The sequence below is a fragment of the Microcaecilia unicolor genome, chromosome 10, assembly GCF_901765095.1.
Source record: "Microcaecilia unicolor chromosome 10, aMicUni1.1, whole genome shotgun sequence".
In the NCBI taxonomy this organism is placed as follows: Eukaryota; Metazoa; Chordata; class Amphibia; order Gymnophiona; family Siphonopidae; genus Microcaecilia; species Microcaecilia unicolor.
In genome coordinates, this window is record NC_044040.1 from 185,580,975 (window position 1) to 185,605,020 (window position 24,046).

At 45.3% G+C, this 24,046-nt stretch overlaps 1 protein-coding gene across 3 annotated transcripts in view; it reads left to right on the plus strand.

Moving 5' to 3' along the window:
* Window positions 1-24,046, plus strand: part of LOC115478535 (voltage-gated potassium channel subunit beta-1) — a 296,142-nt gene that overhangs the window by 61,607 nt on the left and 210,489 nt on the right. For 2 of the 3 annotated variants that reach the window (XM_030215948.1, XM_030215946.1), the window contains exon 1: window positions 13,977-14,528. The exons of the other annotated variant lie outside the window; for it this stretch is intronic. In XM_030215948.1, the coding sequence (XP_030071808.1) occupies window positions 14,308-14,528 (221 nt within the window). In that variant the 5' untranslated portion in view covers window positions 13,977-14,307. Of the gene's footprint in view, window positions 1-13,976; window positions 14,529-24,046 lie in introns of those variants that run through there. 3 annotated transcript variants of the gene reach the window in all.

Here is a 24,046-nt window from a genome sequence, read left to right on the forward strand (position 1 = left end):
TTGCTCCCATCCAATGCTCATCCCTTCTGTTTCTTTGTACCTCTCTATGTCCCCTTTCTCCCTCCCACACACCTTTCCTCTCTAACCAGCAACTTTCCTTCTCTCTTCCCTCCCCCTTATGCATCTGGTTCATTCTCCACTGTGGGTTCAGCATTTGACCCCCCCCCCCTTTCCTTTATCTCCTTGATCCAACATCCTTCTCCCTTTCCTCTAACACTAATCCTTCCCCCTCTCATAGGTCCAGTACTTCTCTCCCTTCGTTCTCGCCCCCCTTGCAGGTCCACATCTCTCCCTCTTCCCTCCAGTCCTCCCCTGCATATCCAGCACCTCTCTCCCTTTGCTGCAGCCTCCCTTGCATGCCCAGCACCCCTCCCCCTTCCCGCCTGCCCTCCCCCACAAATCCAGCAGCTCTCTCCCTTCCCTCCCACACTCTCACCCAGCACATCTCTCCCTTCTCTCCCTCCTACATACCCAGCACCTCTCTCCCACCCACATATCCAGCACCTCTCTCCCTTCCCTCCCACCCACATATCCAGCAACTCTATCCCTTCCCTCCAGCACCTCCTTACATGCCCAGCACCTCTCTCCCTTCTCTCCAACCTCCCACCCACAAGCATACATGTCCAGGGCCCCTTCCCTCCCCTCCAACCCCCATGTCCAGCACCTCTCTCCCCTCCCACAGTTCAGGCACCGCCACCTCCATGTCTTGCTTACCCACCCACCCCCCTCACCCTTGCTGCGTGGCACTTGCTCACTCAAAAGTTCCCATATCAAACATTTTCTCCCCACTCCCCCTTCCCACCCTCCCCCTTGCAACATTACAACAATATCTAATCCATCCCTTCCCTCCCCTCCAACCCCCATGTCCAGCGCCTCTCTCCCCTCCCACAGTTCAGGCACCGCCACCTCCATGTCTTGCTTACCCATCCACTCCCTCACCCTTGCTGCGTGGCGCTTGCTCACTCAAAAGTTCCCATATCAAACATTTTCTCCCCACTCCCCCTTCCCACCCTCCCCCTTGCAACATTACAACAATATCCAATCCATCCCTTCCCTCCCCTCCAACCCCCATGTCCAGCACCTCTCTCCCCTCCCACAGTTCAGGCACCGCCACCTCCATGTCTTGCTTACCCACCCACCCCCCTCACCCTTGCTGCGTGGCGCTTGCTCACTCAAAAGTTCCCATATCAAACATTTTCTCCCCACTCCCCCTTCCCACCCTCCCCCTTGCAACATTACAACAATATCCAATCCATCCCTTCCCTCCCCTCCAACCCCCATGTCCAGCGCCTCTCTCCCCTCCCACAGTTCAGGCACCGCCACCTCCATGTCTTGCTTACCTATCCACCCCCTCACCCTTGCTGCGTGGCGCTTGCTCACTCAAAAGTTCCCATATCAAACATTTTCTCCCCACTCCCCCTTCCCACCCTCCCCCTTGCAACATTACAACAATATCCAATCCATCCCTTCCCTTCCCTCCCCTCCAACCCACATGTCCAGCGCCTCTCTCCCCTCCCACAGTTCCGGCACCGCCAGGGCGCTACCTCCGTGTCTTCCTTACCCACCCGCCATCCTTGCCGCGGAACTTCTCTCTCTATGATCGCCGCCCAGCAGGAACTTCAAACAGCGTGTCAGCGCTGTGTCAGAGCCTTCCTCTCTGCCGCGTCCCACCCAGCCTGCGTAAACAGGCGTGAGATGCGTCAGAGAGGAAGGCTCTGACACAGCGCTAACGCACTGTTTGAAGTTCCTGCTGGGCGGCGATCATAGAGAGAGAGCAAGTTCCGCGGCAAGGATGGCGGGTGGGTAAGGAAGACACATAGGTAGCGGTGCCGGAACTGTGGGAGGGGAGAGAGAGGCGCCGGACATGCGAGGGTGGAGGGAAGGGAGGGAATTGATTTGGGTGTAGCGCTTCTGGGTGGGCCTGAACCAAGACGGGCCCACCCGTAGCTACGCCCCAGTGGTAAAGAAATGTGAGGGTATAGGAGAGAGTAAGATGGGTGAGTGTAGAAGGTAAATTGTCTTAACTGGTTGGGTTGGCGAAGTGTTCAGTGGATTATGGGTTTTCTTTGTAGGCCTTGTTGAAAAGATATGTCTTCAGAGATTTACGAAAGTTGGTTATTTCATCAATTGTTTTCAAATCCTTAGGTAGTGCATTCCACAGTTGCGTGCTCATGTAGGAGAAGGTAGTGGCATGTAACAGCTTGTATTTTAGTCCTTTACAGCTGGGGAAGTGCAGATTGAGGAATTTGCAGGCTGATCTTTTAGCATTTCTGGGAGGTAGGTCTACGAGATTTAGCATGTAGGTTGGGGCTTCTGCATGGATGATTTTGTGTACAGTCGTGCATATCTTGAATGTGATGCGTTCTTTAAGTGGGAGCCAGGGTAGTTTCTCTCTTAGGGGTCTTGCACTTTCATATTTTGGTTTTTCCAAATATGAGTCTGGTAGCAGTGTTCTGGGCTGTTTGGAGTTTTTTGATAGTCTGTTCTTTGCATCCAGCGTATAGTGCGTTGCAGTAGTCCAAATGACTTATTACCATTGATTGTACTAGGGTACGGAAGATGTATCTTGGGAAGAAAGCTTTTACTCTTTTGAGTTTCCACATGGAGAAGAACATTTTTTTCGTCGTATTCTTCAGGTGGGTATCGAGTGTGAGGTTTCTGTCAATGGTAACTCCAAGGATTTTCAGATTTTGTGAGACAGGAAGAGAACAATATGGTGTGGTTATGGTGGTGAAGTTGTTTGTGTTATATTGTGAGGTGAGTACAAGACATTGTGTTTTTTCTGCATTAATATTCAAAACACTTGTACATTTAGGGGCAGCATTGAGGGGTCCTTTTACCAAGCTGCAGGAACAAGGGACCTGCAGTAGCAGTGCCAGGGCCCTTTTTACCGCAGTGGGTAAAAAGCCCCTCCAAAAAATGGCCACGCGGTAAGATAACCCTTACCTTGTGGCCATGCAACAGGGAGCTCTTACAGACACCCATTGAGGTGGCGGTAAGGGCTCCTGCGGTAACCCGGAAGTAACTGGGAAGTGTGCGGCAATGCCTGGTTACTGCTGGATTAGTGCCGCACTAGGCAAAAAATATTTCCGGGAGTGCTAGAAATAGCACGCGCTCCAGCTGGAACTACCGCCAGAGGACACGGGTCATTGGGAGTTCCAGATTAGCGAGTGGTAAGTCCACGTTTGGCCTACTGGCGCTTAGTACAAAACCCCCTAACTGCATAAGTATTGTTTAAAAACTTGTACCTATAACTTTAACCATTTTATTTGCAGAATGACCAAAGTTATGCATTTAAAAAAAGAAGTGTAGTTTGAGGCATATCTAGGGTAGGTAAAAAAAAAAAAAGTCGTACAGTATGTTCAGTGGCAAAATTCAGTTACTGGTGGTATAACTTTACATCTAAGTGGTGATGTATAATGGAGCCTATTTTCTAAGACACGTGTCCATGTCCACATTCTGAACCTATATATGGATTTCATAAACAACCTACACTTTCAGAATCTTCATGTTGTTGTTACATTTGTACCCCGCGCTTTCCCACTCATGGCAGGCTCAATGCGGCTTACATGGGGCAATGGAGGGTTAAGTGCCCAGAGTCACAAGGAGCTGCCTGTGCCTGAAGTGGGAATCGAACTCAGTTCCCCAGGACCAAAGTCCACCACTAGGCCACTCCTCCACTCTCCTAAATCCTGAATTTATGGTGTTGATAGGACAAAGTTATTATTAGGGAGAAACGCACTCCTCGTAACCTCGTAAGACTTCTATTCCTTCAGAAAAGTAGGCTAAAAAGGGAGATATTTTGCAACAGAAAGCGAACTAAGAATAAACCATTACAGAAGAGAAAGCTTAAATGTAGTTCTACTTCCTTGTTGTGAATATAATGTCAGCATATCAAAGCCCTTCGAAGTAATTCACTGCCAACAGTCTTCAAATTGTTTTTGTTTGTTTGCTGAAGCATCGCTTTCTGTACTGTGGTTGCATTTCCTCTAGTTCCATAAAAAGCCTGCAGCTGCACCTTGCGCTCAGTTAATGTTCCTAATTGTATCGGGTGATGTTCAGAGATGCACTTTGTTGTAAAGGCTGAATATTTGAAACACGAGAACAACTTATTACATCTTAATGAAGGATGTCGTGTTTTACCCTTGGGGCTGTTTGTGTTTCTAACAAGTGACAGGCTAAGATATAAGCCAAAGGGTACAATGTATTACCATTCAGATGAAAAACACTTTATGCCTGCAAAATTATATTTGTATTAATAGTAAAGTTTCCATCTGGTCAAACAGACAGGCTGTTGCAGTCCTCTGGTTTTAATTTTCTTGAGGAACTCAAAAGGGGACATCGGAGCAAAAGACCAAGACTGGGTTACCCTATTTGGTTGGCCTGGAGTAAGGTGGTAACCCAAATTATTACCATGGCATCAGCTTAGCAATTCAACAGTATCTACAGTATTGACTGTACTTTATAAAACAAATCAAGTGGTAATTAATAATGAATTACACGTTTGAATGATCGATTTTAAAAACTTCAGTGTGCATAAAAAGAAATATAAACTAACACTGATGTTAATCACGTTACTCTACACGGTATCTCTAGGTGTTTCTCTGACATGGTACCAAAGAGCAACTGGCTGCCATTATTTGCCTCTACTTACTACCGGAAAAAGAAGGTCTAATGCTCAGCACTCAAACTTAAATGCTTCCTCAAAATCAATAGTGTGAAGTGTGGACTTCATTAATATCATTTATATCCCACATTATCCAAGGAAAACTCAAGTTCAATGTGGCTTACTGTCACGAAATGCCTAGCCACCTGCTTGGGGTTATCCCGCAACCACTTAGACGATCTATCCCCCGCACAGCTCAGGTCCGCCTGCACCTGCCGCTTGTGCTCTATACTAGCACCCTTCTCCCACCGACTGAGTCTCAACCACCTCTGGGTGAGTCTCCCACTCTCATATTATCCCCAGTGATTTCTGGGTTACTGGAGGCCACACTCCCAGTGGTCCCACAATTCCCAGAAAGCACTCATAGACCCAACACACAAATCACCAAGATTCTTTATCGGTCCAGAAAGGCAAAGTCAACAAACTGAAATTTGTTTATTGTCTTAAACATTGAACAGTGAAACAAAAAAAAGTGCAATCAGCAATCAATAAAAGATAACTGAAATATGGATCTATTATAAAACTATCTAAACATTTGTTTAGTTTCTGGGGAGATCAGGAAATATGCTGCTCACAGTTTATCAAATATAACTGATCACAGGGCCTCAGCAAAGAGATCCGTCTCTCTCTTCTCCTGGGCTAAGACTGGGGGAAAAAGTCAGTAAGTCCAAATGAAAATGAGCTCCTGGGCCAATCAGAGCCCAGAACAACAATCTTTGAAAGTATACTGCAGACAGCCTTTCCAAAAGGCTTAAACAAAGAATACAGCCTTGGTTCTGCAGCAGCTTCAAAAAATAAACATGCACCACCTGCTGGCCAAACTAGAGAAATACATGTCAGGAAATACCCAATACATTTTACAGGCGTAAAACACACTGTTCTGTCATGCTTACAATATAGATTAAGTGGGCAAAGAGAGAATTATAGCAATGGTAACACAGTAAAGATGTACATGAGGATAATTAGCAGTATAAAGCAGATATAAACAATAACGTTCAAGTTTATAATATATTAAAGAAGAGAAGACAGGATTGCCATCAAGTTAATTAGACCTGGTATACATAGTCTGTTGATTTAAATTTTGATAAGAACTTGTAAAGAGATGGGCCTTTAGCACCTTTTGGAATTGCAAATAGATTTGATGGCATCTAATGAATTTTGAGAGTTGCATGTAGAGGCATACATCTTTGTGTGGCATGACAATGCCATTCCTCATCAGTTGTGGTCTAGAAGTGCACATGGAAGGGTTTGTTCAGGAAGGCTGCAGCAGACTGCCAGGTTAGCTAGTGCAATGGACACATTTCCTCCACTTTCCCTTTGCAGGCGAGGACAAATAGTCTGATGAAGAGCTAATGCTCCATCACTGGCAATCAGATGCACCATGACCAACAGAGCAAAGAAGTTGACTTGACTTTTAGAGACACTGCCAGCCCTGATGATGTGACAAGAAAGTTATCTTCATAATGATTGAGGGTACAAGCACCTAGAACTTACTGTGACAATCTTACAAAATACTTTGTATTTCAGTTGTACAGTCTGAGAGCCTGTAGTTTTAAGAATGTATGTAGACATTCTTTAATACGCATTTTAGAAAAGTTATGCAGGTATTTTATTTATTTATTTATTGGGATTTATTAACTGCCTATTCACCCAAGGTGGTGTACAGCAGGTACAGTTTAATATAAACCTTGCAATTTTGTTAACAGCATAACAATAGTAAAATTACTAAGAATAAATATAAATACAATAAATGAGGTAAACTTGAAAACAGTAAATTGAAACCTAACAATAGAACTGCCGTGAAACAATATCATAAATATACACATTTAACAGCACTGAAAAATCAAATACCAGAGATATGAGGAGTGGCCTAGTGGTTAGGGTGGTGAACGTTAGTCCTGGGGAACTGAGGAATTGAGTTCGATTCCCACTTCAGGCACAGGCAGCTCCTTGTGACTCTGGGCAAGTCACTTAACCCTCCATTGCCCCATGTAAGCCGCATTGAGCCTGCCATGAGTGGGAAAGCGCAGGGTACAAATGTAACAAAAAGAAAATAGATACTATTGGAGATTCTACATGGAATGTTGCTACTATTGGAGATTCTACATGGAATGTTGCTATTCCACTAGCAACATTCCATGTAGAAGGCTGCGCAGGCTTCTGTTTCTGTGAGTCTGACGTCCTGCACGTACATGCAGGACGTCAGACTCACAGAAGCAGAAGCCTGCGCAGCCACATTGATGATCTGCAAGGGCCAGGCACAGGCAGCTCCTTGTGACTCTGGGCAAGTCACTTAACCCTCCATTGCCCCATGTAAGCCGCATTGAGCCTGCCATGAGTGGGAAAGTGCAGGGTACAAATGTAACAAAAAAATGTTAGCATAATACTAATGACACACCTAATAAGCATGCATTAGAACATTCAACTAACATAGATATAACGCTAAAGATGTTCTATAATACAGCTTTACCATATAGTTGAGGAACCAAGAACAGATATATGATGGGAACAAGATGCATGGTACACAACCAGTTGGGATAATTAGATGGTTAGCTAAAATCAAGGCAAGTTCTTTGTACAGTTAAGCAATAGATAAAGAACTGATCTAAGTTACTGTATATGTAGCACGCTAGCCCAGGTGCAGAATGGGTGTATAGTCAGTCACCCTGCATATTAAAAGGCTTGGGAGAAGTCAGGTTTTCACCTGCTTCCTGAAGTGGAGGTAGTCTCGAGTTCTACGTAGCCCCTCTGGGAGTCCATTCCAGAGTGTGGAGGCTACTCCTGAGAAGCCTCGCTGGCAGGTATCACATCGTACAATTTCTTTCGACGAGGATTCAGATGGTGATGCTATTTGAGAGGACCTTAGAGGTCTTAAAGGTGTGTGTAAAGGGTTAACATAGCAGTCCGGCCCATTTTGTCTGAGGGCACCTGAGGTACATGAAATGAGATGTATTCGAGCAAGTACATTTACAATACTAAAGAATAAAGGTTAGACCCCTTGAGTTATCCTAATTAAAAATGTGAGACATATCTGTGCATATAAATACACGATGCAGGATGACAGTACAAAGGTATTTAAAAATGCTCTTTTCTGTGGTCATTGTAAATACTGCCTAATATCCCTGGTGCAGTAAGAATCATAAACGTAGGGATTGAAAACACAAGTTGTACTAAGATCGGAGTGTATGCCCAGATACCGTATGGGGGGACTGCTTACATAACAAGATTTATTGGTTTGGGACCAGGGCGGGGACGAGCTGAAACTGGGAGGCTGAAGACGGTTTTTCCACACACACTGCTCACTTCACACAACCAATAGGGTAGACCACTCTGGTATTAATGTTCTGAACCAGTATATAAATTGGGAAAATAGAAACTGCAGAGGCAGAATGTAAACAGTATTTTCATAGATGTTCCTATGCTGCTACAATGATGTCCATATTCCTTGCTTTGCTCCATTCATAGTTTGAACATTTCACTTAGTAAAATGGGTGTTTATGTTGGACAGAGCCAGCACTCAGACATCCATATATCAGAGCAGATCCTGCTCTAAAATGAATGAAAAATGGGTGTCCTTATTCTGAGTTGGACGTTTGATCTTAGCTTCTATCATTCCATCAATGTCTTGATTTTAAGATGAAGGATGGCAGAGATGAGGTCACAACTTTCAACTTGTCAAAAGGATTGTCCACAACTGCTACCTATATGGCATTCATAGGAGCCAGCTCTGTGGGTGCCAGTGGATGCAGAGCACCCCACTGTTCAGCAAGCTCCTTCATTATGTATTGCGTTTGACACCCCCATCATTTTGAAATATTGGCACTGATGATACATTTTACCAAACCTGAGGTTTTTATGTAGGAGTTACATTGTTTCCAGTACAATTATGTGAATACCTGATAACCACATGCAGATAGCTATAGCAATAAAAGGTTTCCGATGCAATTATTTTTCCTAACTCTGCTATTGTCTAATTTCACAGCAGAGTGACCAAGGAAAAATGCAATACTGTAGTCTAAAAAGTGAAATGGTACACAAAAGACCATTAAAAAAGCCATGCTGGGTAAGAGCAAGGTCCATCGAATCCAGTATTCTGTCTCCAACAGTGGCCAGTCTGGATCACAACAACCCTGCACATCCCAAAAAGTACTGTAGATATTTCCAGGGTGAGCCCTGGCTTTCCCATACACCTTGGCATTGTGCACTACATGTGGAATTAATGTAATGCTGGGCATATTTTAGAGATTTTGCAACATGTACCTAATCATACAAAAGAAATCCTTGGGACCAAGAAAAAATTGCTATGAAGGTGAAGTCATAATGTACTTTATTTTGGAAATACCAAATGTCAAGGTAAAGATTGTGATCTATGAATATTAAAAAGTTTCTAAAACTTTTTCAAACATTCATGTAATTTCTTATATTTTAGCTCAGTGTAGTGAATTGTTTATGCAGATAGAAAAATGTCAGGAAGTATTTTTTTCACGGAGAAAGTGGTGGATACGGTAACAGAATTCAAAAATGCGTGAGATAAACATAAAGGAATCCTGTTCAGAAGGAATGGATCCTCAGAAGCTTAGCGGAGATTGGGTAGCAGAGGCAGTGGTGGGAGGCGGGGCTAGTGCTGGACAGACTTCTACGGTCTGTGCCCTGAAAATGGCAGATACAAATCAAGGTCAGGTATACACATAAAGTAGCACATATGAGTTTATCTTGTTGGGCAGACTGGATGGACCGTTCGGGTCTTTCTCTGCCGTCATCTACTATGTTACTCTTGTTACTTCACCCCTGCAACATTTTACCAATCCAACTCAACCCTCCCTACAAACAGAAGTGAGACATTTTCGGCAGCTGAGGCCCTCCGTCTCAGACTCAGGGAACGGTGAGCCCTTGGGCCGTAGCTGCACCTACCTTTCCTAAGCAGGCGTTTGATAGCGTCGAAACACAGACTGGGCCGGGCCCTCTTGCTCAAGTAGCAAATAAGGCATCTTTTAAACATTATTACCTGTGTTGGCGCATCTGTTGGTCAGGCTCTACTTTCACTTGATAGCAGCATGGGTGGGTCAGGGGCGTTTCTGCAATTTACGCACATTGTTATAGAATTAGGGGGATATGCACCTAATTTACACGTGAAGGTTTACACCAGGTTTTCATTGGTGTAAATGGTCGTTCCTACAAGTAGTTGCAATTTCCAGTGCTAAGCACTTTTCTGTATAAACTGTGTCTAGCATTAAGTGCGGTTTATAAAATAGTACTAAGTACTATTTTTGTGACGATGATTTTTAGGCACCATTTATAGAATCTAATCGTCTCTGTGCAGTAGACTAGTAATCTAAAGTAAATAATGGAAAGGGGTGAAGGAGACCAGCAGTGGCGTTCCTAGGAGGGCTGACACCCGGGGTGGATCGCCGATGCGCCCTGCCCCCCGGGTGCAGTGCCCCCCCAGAACAGCGCGACGCTCCCCCCCAGCAAAAAAAACCCCAATCCCCCGGCGAAAGAACCCCCCTTGGGTGCATGTCATTGGGGGGGGGGGGGGGTGCCGCGCGTCTGCCGGCTCTTCGTTGTCATGCTTCCTCTGCCCCGGAACAGGAAGTAACCTGTTCCAGGGCAGAGGGAGCATGAAAACAAAGAGCCGACAGGCGCGCGGCACCCCCCCCCCGGCGGCGTGCACCCGGGGCGGACCGCCTCCACTGCCCCCCCTTTGGTACGCCACTGGAGACCAGTATGCTTTCCAAAGGAGATGACTGAAAAATGAATACAAATTAATTAGCAGCTAGAAGGTGAAAGGGGATCTCAGAAAGAAGAGGGCAGGAACAGTATCTAGAAAAACTGGGAGAATCAGGGAAGGTAGTCAGGATGGCAAAGATGTTAATAGATGAAAAGATTTTCAAACCTGAGCTCCAGCCTTCAGGCAGGCCATACCTCAGTTTAAAAGCGGGGCAAACTCTTCTTGTCCTTTAGAGGCATTCAAGAAAGCATTGGATAAACATCATTAATTGGAAAGAACTTAGGGGAAAGCCAAAGATCAACCGTGGTCTATAGCGTTATGCAGAAATGAAATCATGCAGGCTAGGTGGACTTTATGGTAGCTATCAATTATCACATTCTATGTTTTGTTTTAATCTGCCAGTTACCGGATATATTAATAATGAAAACTACCACACAACACAATTAAAAAAAAAACCCAAGAAAACACAAATTTACACTATGATTAATAGGTATTGAACTTTGAGCTATTTCTTGGCAGTCTTAAAATAACTCAACTCGTGTTTCCTTGGGATTAGCATATGGCCTGTTAAACATAAAATGATTTGGATTGAAAGATCTTAATACTAACTGGTATCGGATCCCTGTACTCTGGAGACTAGGTGTTCCACTTATCGCAGCTAATCATTCCTTTCTTCTAACATAACTCATTAAAACTCTGGCTTGCTACCAGATTACTCCATACGAGCTTTGCCCTCTGGTCTTAGGAACTATAAGTAGATGATCAGCTGCTTTGCTGTAAAATTTCAGGCTTAAGATGTTAATAAAACAAATCGTATGTGGAAGTATTCTCAACAAAAGCCGGGTGTATGATGCAATAACCAGAGGTGGCTTTACATGCTGTAATGCAGAGTATCGGGATCCTTTCCTTGTTTCTTCCTAATGTTAGTTCCCGAGGAGAAGAGAAAAAAAATTCAAGCATCCTGTTAGAGCAGTGGTTCTTAACCCAGTCCTCAGAACACTTTGCCAGCCAGATTTTCTGGAGGCCTACAATGAATATGCATGAGATAGATTAACACACAATGGAGGTAGTGCAGGCAAATGCATCTCGTGCATATTCATTGTGGGTATCCTGAAAACCTGACTGGTTGGGGTTGTACCGCTGGGTTGAGAACCCCTACTTTAGAGCAACAGCTATTGACTAGTTTAAGGCATGGGTGGGCAACCCCAGTTCTCAAGTTTCACAACTCAGTCGGGTTTTCAAGATTTCCACAATGAATATGCATGAGATTCGTTTGCATGTCTGATTCCATTGTGTGTAAATAGATCTCAAGCATATTCATTGTGGAAACTGTGAAAACCTGACTGGGTTGTGGTCCTCAAGGATCATGGTTGCCCACCCCTGGTCTAGGGACGACTTGCTGGGATGCTAGGTAGCTACCATTTGTGTTTTTTCAGCAGGAAGGTTGCTACTGTGACCCTTGCAGGGCCGCCGAGAGACTGAGCCGAGCCTGGGGCAAGGCCCCCCCAATCGCTACTCAGGCTGCCGGCGCCGCAGTCCCTGGTCTCCACCCGCCCACCCCCAGCCCTGTCGACAGCCCCTCTCCGTCCACCACCGGGCCCCCTGCATTCAAATCGGTAGCGCCTCACCTCCGTGTGAATGTGGCAGATCGCCTCCCTTTGGGCCCTCCTTCCCTGTGTCCCGCCCTCGCAGAAACAGGAAGTTACATCAGACGAGGGCAGGACACGGGGAAGGAAGGCCCAAAGGAAGGTGATCTGCTGCTTTCACACAGAGGTGAGGCAGGGGGGCCCGGTGGTGGACGTAGGGGGGCTGTCGACGATGCCGAGGGCGGGCAGGTGAGACTGGAGACTGCGGTGCCAGCGGCCTGGGAGCAGGAAAAGGAGAGAGACCCCTGGGCTGCCCCCCCTTGGAGGCCCGGGCCCAGGGAATTTTGTCCCCCCTGTCCCCTCCTCTCGGCGGCCCTGGACCCTTGCAGTGCACTGCTGGAACTTTGGAGGTAGGGGAATAAAAAGGGATCAGAAACCATGCAGAAAGTAAGCATGTGCATTCATTATTTGGTTGGTTAGTGCAACTTAAAAAAAAATTAGTGCACACTAGTGAAGGAGTTAAAGAATACTATCAGTTGGTGCATGTTTAAATCATTCTAGTGTGCACTAAAAATTCCCTATTAAAACAACTTTGTGAAACTAAACCCCCACCCAAAAAACCCCATCTGTAAATCTGGAAAAATTTGTGAAAAAAAAACTAACTGAATTTTTCTTGCCTGTGCACCTCCTCACCAGAAAGTCGTAAAGACCCACAATATCTTGGATCCATGGTTCTAAGTGAAAGGGGCAGGCAGCAGTGGCAAAAAATCACCAGGGATTAGTAAGCAAGGTCGCAGCAGGTTTCAGGAATTTAAAAAAAAGTTGGCCAACCACACAACAACATTTGGTGGGGAGAAGGTTTGTGTGTTTCAAAACTTCACAGGGTTTTTAAAAACACCAGTGGTGCTTCTCAGAGCCCATCTCTCTCTCTTTTTTTTTCACCTGCAATATTTACCAGCCCACTAGAAGAATTTCTGTGAGTTTGTTGCAGGATTGACAGGTTCATTTGAGCTATGCACCCGGCCTGAGTTATATGATCAGTATAGAACCACACCGGGCTTGAAAATCAAGCAGCCAGATCTAAAATTAATTACCTGATCTTCCAGCTTCACTGGATATCACGTGCAGGTCGCCATCTAGTAAGAACTCCCAGGACAGAAAAAGAAAGGGAGCCAGCGTGTGCATGCCTGGTCGGTGACACTTTATGAATGTGTCTGTGTAATACAAGGAGCTGCTATGACCCCCATGTCTGTCCCCCTAGCCTGAGGCGTGTACAGATGATGCCTGTGGATGCTGAGTGATTCCCTGCTTCAGATCACTTCTACCCTATGGAGCTGCAACATAATCTTAACCTGCAGGGGCTAGAGTAATGTTCAAAGGGTTTGCAGCAGAGCTTGGTGGAACCCTGCAGCCTACGGGGCACAATTTGGCACCCAAAGATACCCTTGAGCGATCTGATGACAGCAGGCAGATTCACGTCTGATTGAGCGTGGAAAGCTCGGATCACGCTCTAGGACTGGCATCTGTCTCCTTTGCACTTGCAAGTCAGTCACTATTGCCTCAACAATCGTTCCTTCAGTCATTAGAAGACGGATCCCGCTGTGCATCATTTCGAAGCAAGAATCCCATTAAAACACTTCTTTTTCGTAGGTTCTGAAAGGCACCTATGGACTGTGCATTCTGCAAGCTTCTTAAAGAGCCGACAGCAGTTCCCTCAATGCAGCTGCAGTCCTGAGCCAACTCGGCTTTGTCTTCCCACTGAAGGCGTGTGAAAGTGTTCTGACGGGATGTTGTACAAGACGTAACAAACAGAACGGTGGCTATTTCTTGTCCTGGCTTGGAGAGCTGCTTGTGGCTGTGTTTTCTTTTAGGTTTCAGAGTGTGTCAGCTCAGCGTTTTACAGTCCAGAGGGTGATTAAGTCGTCTTGCAGCGTGCCTGCACTGATTTAAATCTGCAACCAGAGATGAATCTGAATTGAGATAGAAAGGATAGAACCTTGCTCCCTGTGCTTAACCACGATGGTACAGTTTCCTGATTTTAGAACATTTTAATTCCGTGCTGGATCTGTTCTAAATAGCCGTCGTATTGCACGGGACGATTTTGTGCAGACACGAGATCTGCTCCTCCGCTGTGCTGCTCACTTGCCTCCTAGTACTACAGCGTCATTCCTTGCTGTCCTGCTCCAAGACACTTTCTCTCCTCCTCCTCCAAGTGCAAAAGTACAAGACAGTCACTCCGGAACGGCACTAAAAAGCTTTTCAGCACCAGAAATCACCGGGCTGACTTCAAGTCGGACTGTAAAAATAAAAGGGCTGCTCGAGAAGCGATGCAAGTGTCCATAGCTTGCACAGAGCATAACTTGAAGAGCCGGAATGGGGAGGACAGACACCTCAGCAAGCAGAACTCCACTACCCCTAACGTGGTAAATGCAGCGCGCGCCAGGTTTCGGACGGTGGCGATTATCGCGCGCAGCCTGGGAACATTTACGCCGCAGCATCACATTTCCCTAAAAGAATCTACTGCAAAGCAGACTGGCATGAAATATAGGTATGCATATAACGCTCTTAACGCTCCATAATACCTGTTTTATAACTGTCCTGCTGTGAGTGATTGTAAAACAAGAAGCCTGTACAGCGCTGCGTACGTCTAGAAGCGTTATAGAAATCATAAGCAGTAGTAGTAGTAGTATTAAGCTAGCAGTGTTTTTCAGTGGGGTTTTTTACAAATGACTTTGAAAGGACGAAAGTTTAAACTTACAAATATGTATCTCAGCGAAGTGGTGCCTTTTTTGGGGGGGAGGGGGGGGGGGTCATAGCATACAGTTTGTCCAAATGTATATGTGCAGTAGCACACTAAAGACTTAACCAAATGCATAAACATTTTCCATAATATTTTATTTATTTTATTTGTTGCATTTGTACCCCACATTTCCCCACTTATTTGCAGGCTCAATGTGGCTTACCAGTGCCGTAGCGAGGGCAGCTGACACCAGGGGCGGGTCGCCGCTGCGCCCCCCCCCCCCGGGGTGCAGCATGGTGCACCCTCCCCCCTCCGGAGCGCACCCCCCCGGAGCGCGTACTTACCAGGGAAAGCGACGAGGGAAGTGACGAGGGAAAGCGGCGAGGGATGGGCGGGAGGGCCAAACCGCCCCGAGTGCATGTCGCTGGGAGCTGCGTCGGCTCCGCTGGTTCCCTGCTCTCTCTGCCCCGGAACAGGAAGTAACCTGTTCCGGGGCAGAGGGAGCAGGGAACCAGCGGAGCCGACACCCCCCCAGCGGCGTGCACCCGGGGCGGACCGCCCCACGGCCCCTGCTTCCTACGCCACTGTGGCTTACATAGTACCGTCAGAGGCGTTTGCCCAGTCGGTGGATAACAAATACAAAGTTGTATAGTGATTGTATGAGGTATAAGTGGAGGGTCGGAATGGATGAAGATTGCGTGTTGTCCTGTTCAATCATAGTCATGCTGTGTTGGTAGGTGAAGAGGGTTATTGGGTTTAATCTCCTTATGGCTGTCCAAGTTCTATACTTTTAGCAATCATTCACGACCTTTTCCAATGAAGCTGCTTTTCTATAGGCAAAGAATGGGAAGGAGGGGGGGGGGAGTTCTTTTCGAATAAGGCCGTAAATCTTTTCGTCAATACAGGGCGAATATCCACTTTTCGCGCAGTAGGTCTGACCTCCCTGAAGATCCTGTAATGCTGTCCTTTTATCAGGCGGCCTATTAGATGGCTTTGCTGCTTAGCTGAGTATAGTAGTGAGTCTGATGTCTGGAAACACACGTGCTCTCCTTTAAACAGGTTTTCCTGTTCAAGCTAGGGTCCACTTTAGACCTATGCATGGGCTACAGTATAAATCTAAATTTCTCTGTGCTTTGAGAAATGCATTGCTTAATAGCTCTTAGCAGTTCTCAGCTCCAGACAGGTATTATAATCAAGAAGAAAATGGGGGGAGGTTTTTTTTTTTTTTTTTAGGTTTTAGCATAAACAACAAGGAAACGTATGCTTACTAATAGAAACCTAAATTGAATTAACGCTGTACTCTTCCAGAGGGAAGCAGCGGGTAAATTAAATCTATGGCAAGAGATAAAACTGTGGTAGAACTGAGCAGCTTATTTTTAGATAGCTAGTATTACAGATAAAACTGCATTTTTGTAGAATCCAATGCTCTTATCTGAAATTTTCCAATGTATTTTATGGGGCAGGTGGCACAAACTTCCTGCCAGAGGGGGCAGGATCCAGTGTACCTGTGCTCAGAGGCTCTGCTCCATGCATGCCACTTTCAACTGCTTCAGGGTGGCTGAGCAGCGGTGGGGGCAATAGCAGAAGAGGGAAGGAAGCAGGTCTTGTCTAGGCACACTGCTGCCCCCCCCCCACCCTAGGCGGACACTTAGTCCACCTGATGGTAGGACCAGCCCTACAGGAAAATGTATGTCTAGTAGAGTTACAGAACAGATATTCATTTGGCCTCTGAGCATCTAAGCTGGCCAACTATCATAGCTCTTTTCAATCACAACCTAGCTATCTAAGTTGCAGCTGAACATCTCCTTAAGTTAGCTGGCTAAGCAGCAGCAGAGAAAAGGAAGGAACAAGACCTGTAAGGGAAAGGGAAGTTATGGGAGAGATGCTGGACATGTTGGGGGGGGGGGGGAGAGAAGGGGGACATGCTGGGGATGGGGGGGAGGGATCAGATGTTAAGGAGAGGTAGATGCTGAATGGGGAAGTGGGTAGGGAAGGGGATATAAGATAATGGATACCTGCAAATGGGGGGGGGGGGAAATAAATGGAGATGTTGGCTACATGAGCGATAGGAAAGAAAAGGGGAGATGTTGGTCACCTGAGGGCAAAGGAGATGTACTATGGGGAAGGAAGGGAAGGGAAGAGAAGGGAAAGAGGAGATGCTGGACTAGGAGGTAGGGAAAGGAAGGAAAGGGAAGGAGAAATGCTGGATTATGAAGGGGGTAGGAAATGATACGGAAGAGAAGTGGAGATGCTAGACTATGGAGAAGGTGTAGGGCCTTGAGCCACCTCTAGGGGGAGTGCATAGCTGAAGTTTCACCTAGAGCACCAGTTATCCTTGGGCTAGCCTGTCCATTCTGTGTGGACCTTACAATACATACAGGCAACGCAAATAAGAGACGTCAGAAAATGTATTTATGATTCAAAATATATGGCAATCTCTGCGAAAAGATAACTAAAGTCACCAGAAACAAAATATGAGGCTTTAATAAATTCTGTTAGAAAAAAAACAGTTTGTAATACAACATTCCAAACCCCTTCCTTTTATGTGAAAAAAATAAAAAGTTACAGATGTTTAAACATGTAACTTTTACAGACTGCTTATAGACCCCCTCACATGAAAAATTGGCCTTTCTCAACATTTTGGATCTACTATTTTAGTCACCGTTTTCCAGAGATGGTCACATGTGGTTAAAATCAACAAGGCAAGGATGTGAGAGCCAAGATTTAAAATGTAAAAACATTGATATAAAGGTAGGTTTTTAGGTGAGATCTGAATATGTTCAGAGGAGAAAGAGAAGACACCAACTCAGAAAGTCAATTCTATGGATACAGTTTGCCAGATGAATGGAGTTCACAAGGAGGGTGTGAAAAGGAGATAGGATGACTTATTAATGTAAATAACAAGTGTATTTACTATAAGTATGAAGTATGGACTCAAACCTATAGACTTCTTACAAAACACGTTTATTGCAGAGCAGAGCCGTACCGCAGTCAAACTACAAACTGAAATGAGAATTCCCCGAATCATTTATACCATCCGTCTCAGGCACTGATTTCCAGTACATAACTAAAGCATAGTTCAGTTGCGTTTGTCTTGCTACAAGTTCATTTTATACCAGAGCCATATCCTACTGGTAGAAAAGGAGGATAAGCTGTATGAAGGAAAGATCATACTGCCTAGAAGCTCGTGTTTTGATTGTTGCTCAGTTTTTTTCCAGATAATTGTATTATTTTGGTTGTTTGTTTATTTATTTATTAGGATTTATTTACCACTTTTTGAAGGAATGTACTCAAGGCGGTGTACAGTAAGAATAGATCAAACATGAGCAATAGGCAATTACAGCTGTAAAAATATTCAACTAATAATACAAAGTATGGCATGGTATACTATTTGCAATGTCAACACAATACGTAATAGAACATTATAATTGATAATGAAGGGTAAGGTAAAGTTGTAACATATAGATGGGTAAGAAAGTAGGAAGAATTAGAAAGTAAGGTGATTGATTTGAAGAAAGTTGCACATGAAGTCAGAGAGATGGTTAAATATTACCTCAGCTAGGGTAGAAGAGGGTATGTGCAGTTCGAGTCACTCCTTGTGTGTTGTTTGATTTTGTTTACGGTTTGTTTGTGGTCCAGTAGTTTCTCCTTTCTCCTGTTTCTTCTAGGCCGATCAGAAGGCTAGGACTACAGTGTCTTGAGCCTTCCTACCTTAATTCAGGAGTACTTGGAGATTTTTCCACCCATTTATTAGACTCTTCCACTGTTCCTAGACCAGTCATTGCAACAACAATCCTGAGATCAAGAGCTGTGAACCAGGGCTCCATCCAGAACTCTGTATCATGAGCTCTAAATCTGGCCACCAGGAATCACTCTTAACGTTGACCATGATTCCCCCTTCCCCTCCAAACGAGTCTGCAACTACTGTCTCTGCAGCAGTCCCAGCCTAGCCTCAGCCAACCAGTGGCGTAGCCACAGGTGGGCCTGGGTGGGCCGGGGCCCATCCACTTAGGGCTCAGGCCCACCCAACAGCAGCACATATTTAGTGCTAGCTAGTGGGGATCCCAGGCTTCGCCAGCTGAAGACCTCCCCCTGATGGTGCTGAAAACACTGCTTTCCACTTCAGCAGTCTAAGCTTCCTAAGCTGCTGATACTGGCCTCATCACATTGGGGGGGGGGGGGGGAGGAGAACACTTGGTGCCCACCCACTTCTTGACTAGGCCCACCCAAAATATGCTGTCTGGCTACGCCCCTGCAGCCAACCTGGGGTATGGAAGACCTGATCCAGAAATCGAACCAGAGCCTGCCCCCATCCATAGTAGCAATGCCACTGAGCCATAGGGCCAACTAATATGTTTTCTGCTTGGGAATACAGCATTTCTACAGAAGCACAAATTTAGCCACCTCCTGCTAGAACAGTATGGGTAATATTCCACACCAAATGCACCAGAATCCATCTTAGAACCTGAAAATGGTTAAAACAGCAGTTCTAGAGACAGTGATTATAGATAATCCAGTTACAGGCTATTAAAGTTATTAACAACCTTCTTTTTTTATTTGGATTTTGTAAAATTCCTCAATATATGTTACTGTTCATGGAAGTTTCTGTGATGTCTCCTTTTTCTTCACAGTTAAGAGTAAGAAAGTGAGATAGTCCTGTGCCAATCCATATCAGAACCATGTGAAAGTATCCAATCTTATCTAATGTAGCTCAAAACTATCCAGAGGATCTGATAACTGGAAATGTCCCCCTTTTTTACAAAGCTGCGTTAGCGGCTGCCTCACGACAATGCCAACGCAGCCCATTCAAAGTGAACGGGCTGTGTCGGCATTACCGTACTGATAGCCATTAGCGCAGCTTTGTAAACAGGGGGGGGACAATTTCATAAATACAAACGACAAAGTATAAACTAAAACATTCAATTCATAAATACATGTACAGTTCAAAGAAAATTAATTTATAAACAATAGTTTATACAATAAAAAAAAAACAATAAGAACCTGATAGGTGTAAAACATGAGCAACTGCTTGTAGATATATTGTTAGTAATACGCAATTTATCTTTAAATCAAGCATGGTACCCGAACATTGGAGGTTGGCCAATGTATTGCCAATTTTTAAAAAGGTTCCAAAAGTGATTCAGGAAATTACAGACCGGACGTTGATGCAGGGCAAAAAGGTAGAGATTATTACAAAGGACAAAATTACTGAGCATATATATAAACATGGATGAATGAGACAAAGCCAACATGGATTTAGCCAAGGGAAATCTTGCCTCACAAATCTGCTACATTTCTTTGAAGGGGTGAATAAACATGCGGATAAAGGTGAGCTGGTCGATACTGTGTATCTGGATTTTCAAAAGGCATTTGACAAGGTACCTCATGAAAGACTCCTGAGGAAATTAGAAAGTCATGGGATAGGAGGCAATGTCCTATTGTGAATTAAGAACTGGTTAAAAGATAGAAAACAGAGAGTACAGTTAAATGGTCAGTGTTCTCAATGGAGAAGGGTAGATAGTTCGGTTCCCTAGGGGTGTCTGTGCTGGGACTGCTGCTTTTTAACATATGATCTAGAGATGGGAATAACTACTGAGCTAATAAGAGGGACATTTTCAATATGATGTCCAAATGAGAAAAAAATGTTTATCGGAAAACGCATAAAAAACTAATGACCTTTTTTTACTAAACCGTGCTGGCAATTCTCATGCACCAAATGTGATGCTGCCCATTCAAAATGAATGTGGCACATTTGCCACACCAGGAATCACTGGCTGATGAGCCCCTCCCTTACAGTCACCCATACCCAGCTCCTGCTGCAAGTCCTGCACACAGATGGAATGGAGAAAATGGCAATGGTCAACACACAAGCTATGCTGCAGCAGCAAAGACATGGAAACTGCTGAAACATTGTTGCGCTTTCTCTTTGTTAAAGATATTCCATCCCTAAAGTAGGGATTCTCAACTCAGTCCTTGGGACACAGCCAGCCAGGTTTTCAGGATACCCACAATAAATATACATGAGATAAATTTGCATGCACTACCTCCACCGTGTGCAAATTCTATCTTATGCATACCTATTGTGGGTATCCTGAGAACCTGACTGGTTAGGTGTGTCCTGGGTTGAGAACCCCTACCCTAGAGCCTGAGCAGGGCCGCCGAGAGACTGGGCCGGGCCCGGAACAAGGCTGCCCCTGGGCCCCCGGCCCCGCCCCTACCGCCCCCCAGGTTGTCGCTGCCCCCCTGAAGGGGCCCGGCGCCACAGTCCCACCCGCCTCCGCCACCGGGTCGGACCCCTTCCACCCGAACCCCCGCCAGCAGAGGTGCTGTCTTCTGACTCCGGCGTGAGCGGCCCACACAGACGGGCTCCTCTCAGCTGATCTTCGCTGTGCTCTGCAGGGCTTCTGTGCGTCTGACGTCAGGACAGCACTTCTGCTGGCGGTGGTTCGGGTGAAAGGGGCGCGGTGGCGGGTGGGACTGCAGCGCCGGGCCCCCCTTGGAGGCCTAGACCCAGTGGCGTAGGAAGGGGGAGGGAGGGGCGGTCCGCCCCAGGTGCACGCGCTCGGGGGGTGCCGTCCCCGCTGGTTCCCTGCTCCCTCTGCCCCGGAACATGCACTCAGGGCGGATCGGCCCTCCCGCAGGTAAGAATGCGGTCCGGGGGGGGGGGTTGCGCTCCAGAGGGGGGGGGTGCGCCGTGCTGCACCCGTGGGGGGGGGCAGCAGCGACCCGCCCCGGGTGTCATTAGCCCTCGCTAAGGCACTGCCTGGACCCCGGGAATTTTGTCCCCCCCTCCGTCCCCCCCTTTCAGCGGCCCTGAGCCTGAGGCCTGGCCTGATGAATTTCTTTGGCATAATGTAAGGTTTAATACTCTCCTTACAGTCCAAAGAGCTCCATTTCTCCAGTTTGGTCAGGTGGCAGAGCATTGGCAGAATCCCCTCCTCCTCCACATTCTATAGCAGTGATTCCTAAACCTGTCCTTGGGGAACCAGGGCCAGTCAGGTTTTCAGGTTATCCACAGTGAATATTCATGAGATTGATTTGCATACTCTACCTCCTTGCTATGCAGCTGTATCTCATGCATATTCATTGTGGATATTCTGAAAACAAGTGGCTGGGGTTCCTTGAGGACAGATTCTCAGTCGTGGTCAAAAGGCAAAGACAGGACTGTTCTCAGCTCCTGGCTCAAACCTCTCATTTGCTCTTGTCTGAGAAGCCTGTTTTCAGGCAGTACCACAACAGATTAAGGGGCTCTTTTACTAAGCCACATAAGCATCTACGCGTGTCCAACGTGCACCAAAATGGAGTTACCGCCTGACTACTGCGTTTCTCTTGTGGTAAGTTCATTTTTGGCGCACGTCCAAAAAATATTATTTTCAGACGCGCGCATCGGATGCGCACCAAGTGGCATTTGGCACGCATAGGTCATTACCACTCGGTTACTGCATGAGACTTTACCGCTAGGTCAGTGGCTGGCGGTAAGGTCACAGATCCAAAATGGACACGTGCCAATTTTGATTTTGCCGCATGTCCATTTTCGGCGAAAACTTTTTGAAAAGGCCTTTTTTACAGGCACTCTGAAAAAATGGATCTGTGCGTGCCCAAAACCCGCACCTACACTACCGCAAGCCATTTTTCAGCGCACCTTAGTAAAAGGACCCCCTAAACATAAACTGACAGCTTTTCGCCACAGCCATGCTTAGCTTATGGAAGGTACCGGTTGTATTCGTACTGCTTTGCTGCTGAAACCATCCAGAAATAAAGGTTTTGAATGAAGTGGAGAATCATTTTATAAACCTTGAAAATGCTGATTGGCTGTACCTGCAACATTCTTAAAAGGACTGTCTTCCAGAGTTGATATTTCTGTGGGTTTCTCCTGAGTATTACTGCATGCATGTACAGCTTCTTGGATTTAGGCTGTGCTACAAGGGTAGATGGTAATTTTATTCTACAATTTAGAGCTTGTCTAGTGTTCATCATTAGGACTGCAAAGAACAGTAAATCAGTAGCTTGGGAAAACTGTCATCTTCAGAGTTATTTATGACTCATTGTATTTCTGCCAGCTTTTAATGACAGATATCTGTGAAAGCTTAGCTGTCACTTTAATTCAGTCACACATTGTCATTTTTTTTCTGTTGGTTTTGAAATTCAAATGAACAAGTACATGTGCATTCTGGTTTAAAAAAAAAAGCAGCTGCATTTTCCTTATCTTCTCTCTTGCAAAAACTCCACCTTTGGGTGCTGTCGCTTGCTAAATACTCTAGTCTTTTCCTTAATGAGTGGATACCACTGTTAGTAACCAATCTTTTTTCATCAATCCATATTTGCAAGGTGTCAATTACGTACTGTAAATAATTCAATCCAATGGCAATTGGAAAGAGAGCTCTAGACTTATTGAATTCTGCAAAAGCATCCATCTGGTTGAAGGCATTTTTGAGGAGTCCTGCAGTGAGCTTCAGTAGAAGTGCAGCTGACTCCTCTCTAAACTACACTTGATTAGCACAAGCAGAATGAGTCATTATTCTGCTACAACACTAATATTTCTCATTCTTACATCTTTCATATTCTTCTTTTAAAAATGGGATTGCGGAAAAATCTTAGATTCCATTTAAAACACTTTGTTAACCCCTTTCTCTTCTCTTCCATGGGATTGGGAACCATGGACACGCAGAGCAGCTTTAGCAATACATATGGCAGGGTCTCAAAATATTTTCCATGGAGCTTTTTGTCTGTAGCCCAGGTTCCACTTAAGGAGAATTACTGGTGCCATCATACACCATGAAATGTGCCACTTTTTTGTGTATACCTTACCTTGATTTGTACCTGTCTTTTTCAGGGCACAGCCCTTTACAAGTATCTGATTACATTTGTAATTATAAGAACAAACCTGTGCAGAAAAGTCCCTCATATTGAACTAGAAAACCATCTTCTCGTAACCCCTTGACATGCAGTTTCTGCAGCTTTGCAAGTGTATTCTTCTTCATTATAGATAACAGAATATAATATGTAATTTGGTCAACAGATGTCTAGAAATCCCAGCAATAGTCTAACAGCGTGGCATGCAGGAGTACATTGTTGCTTCCTCCCTTACGGTAATGATTTTTGTTGGTTTGCATATTTTCTGAAATTACTAAACAGGTAAAATGCATTTTTATGTAGTTTTTATGAGTTTTATATTTGATGTATTATGCATAGCACGTCAGTTCCTCCTTGCTTAGGGAATCTTTTAGAGTAAAGCAAGTTATAAATTAAACAAATAAACTTTCATATTTCACCAAAAATGTCAGAGGATTTCATTATCCTTAAGCTTTCTTTAATCAAGGCTGAGA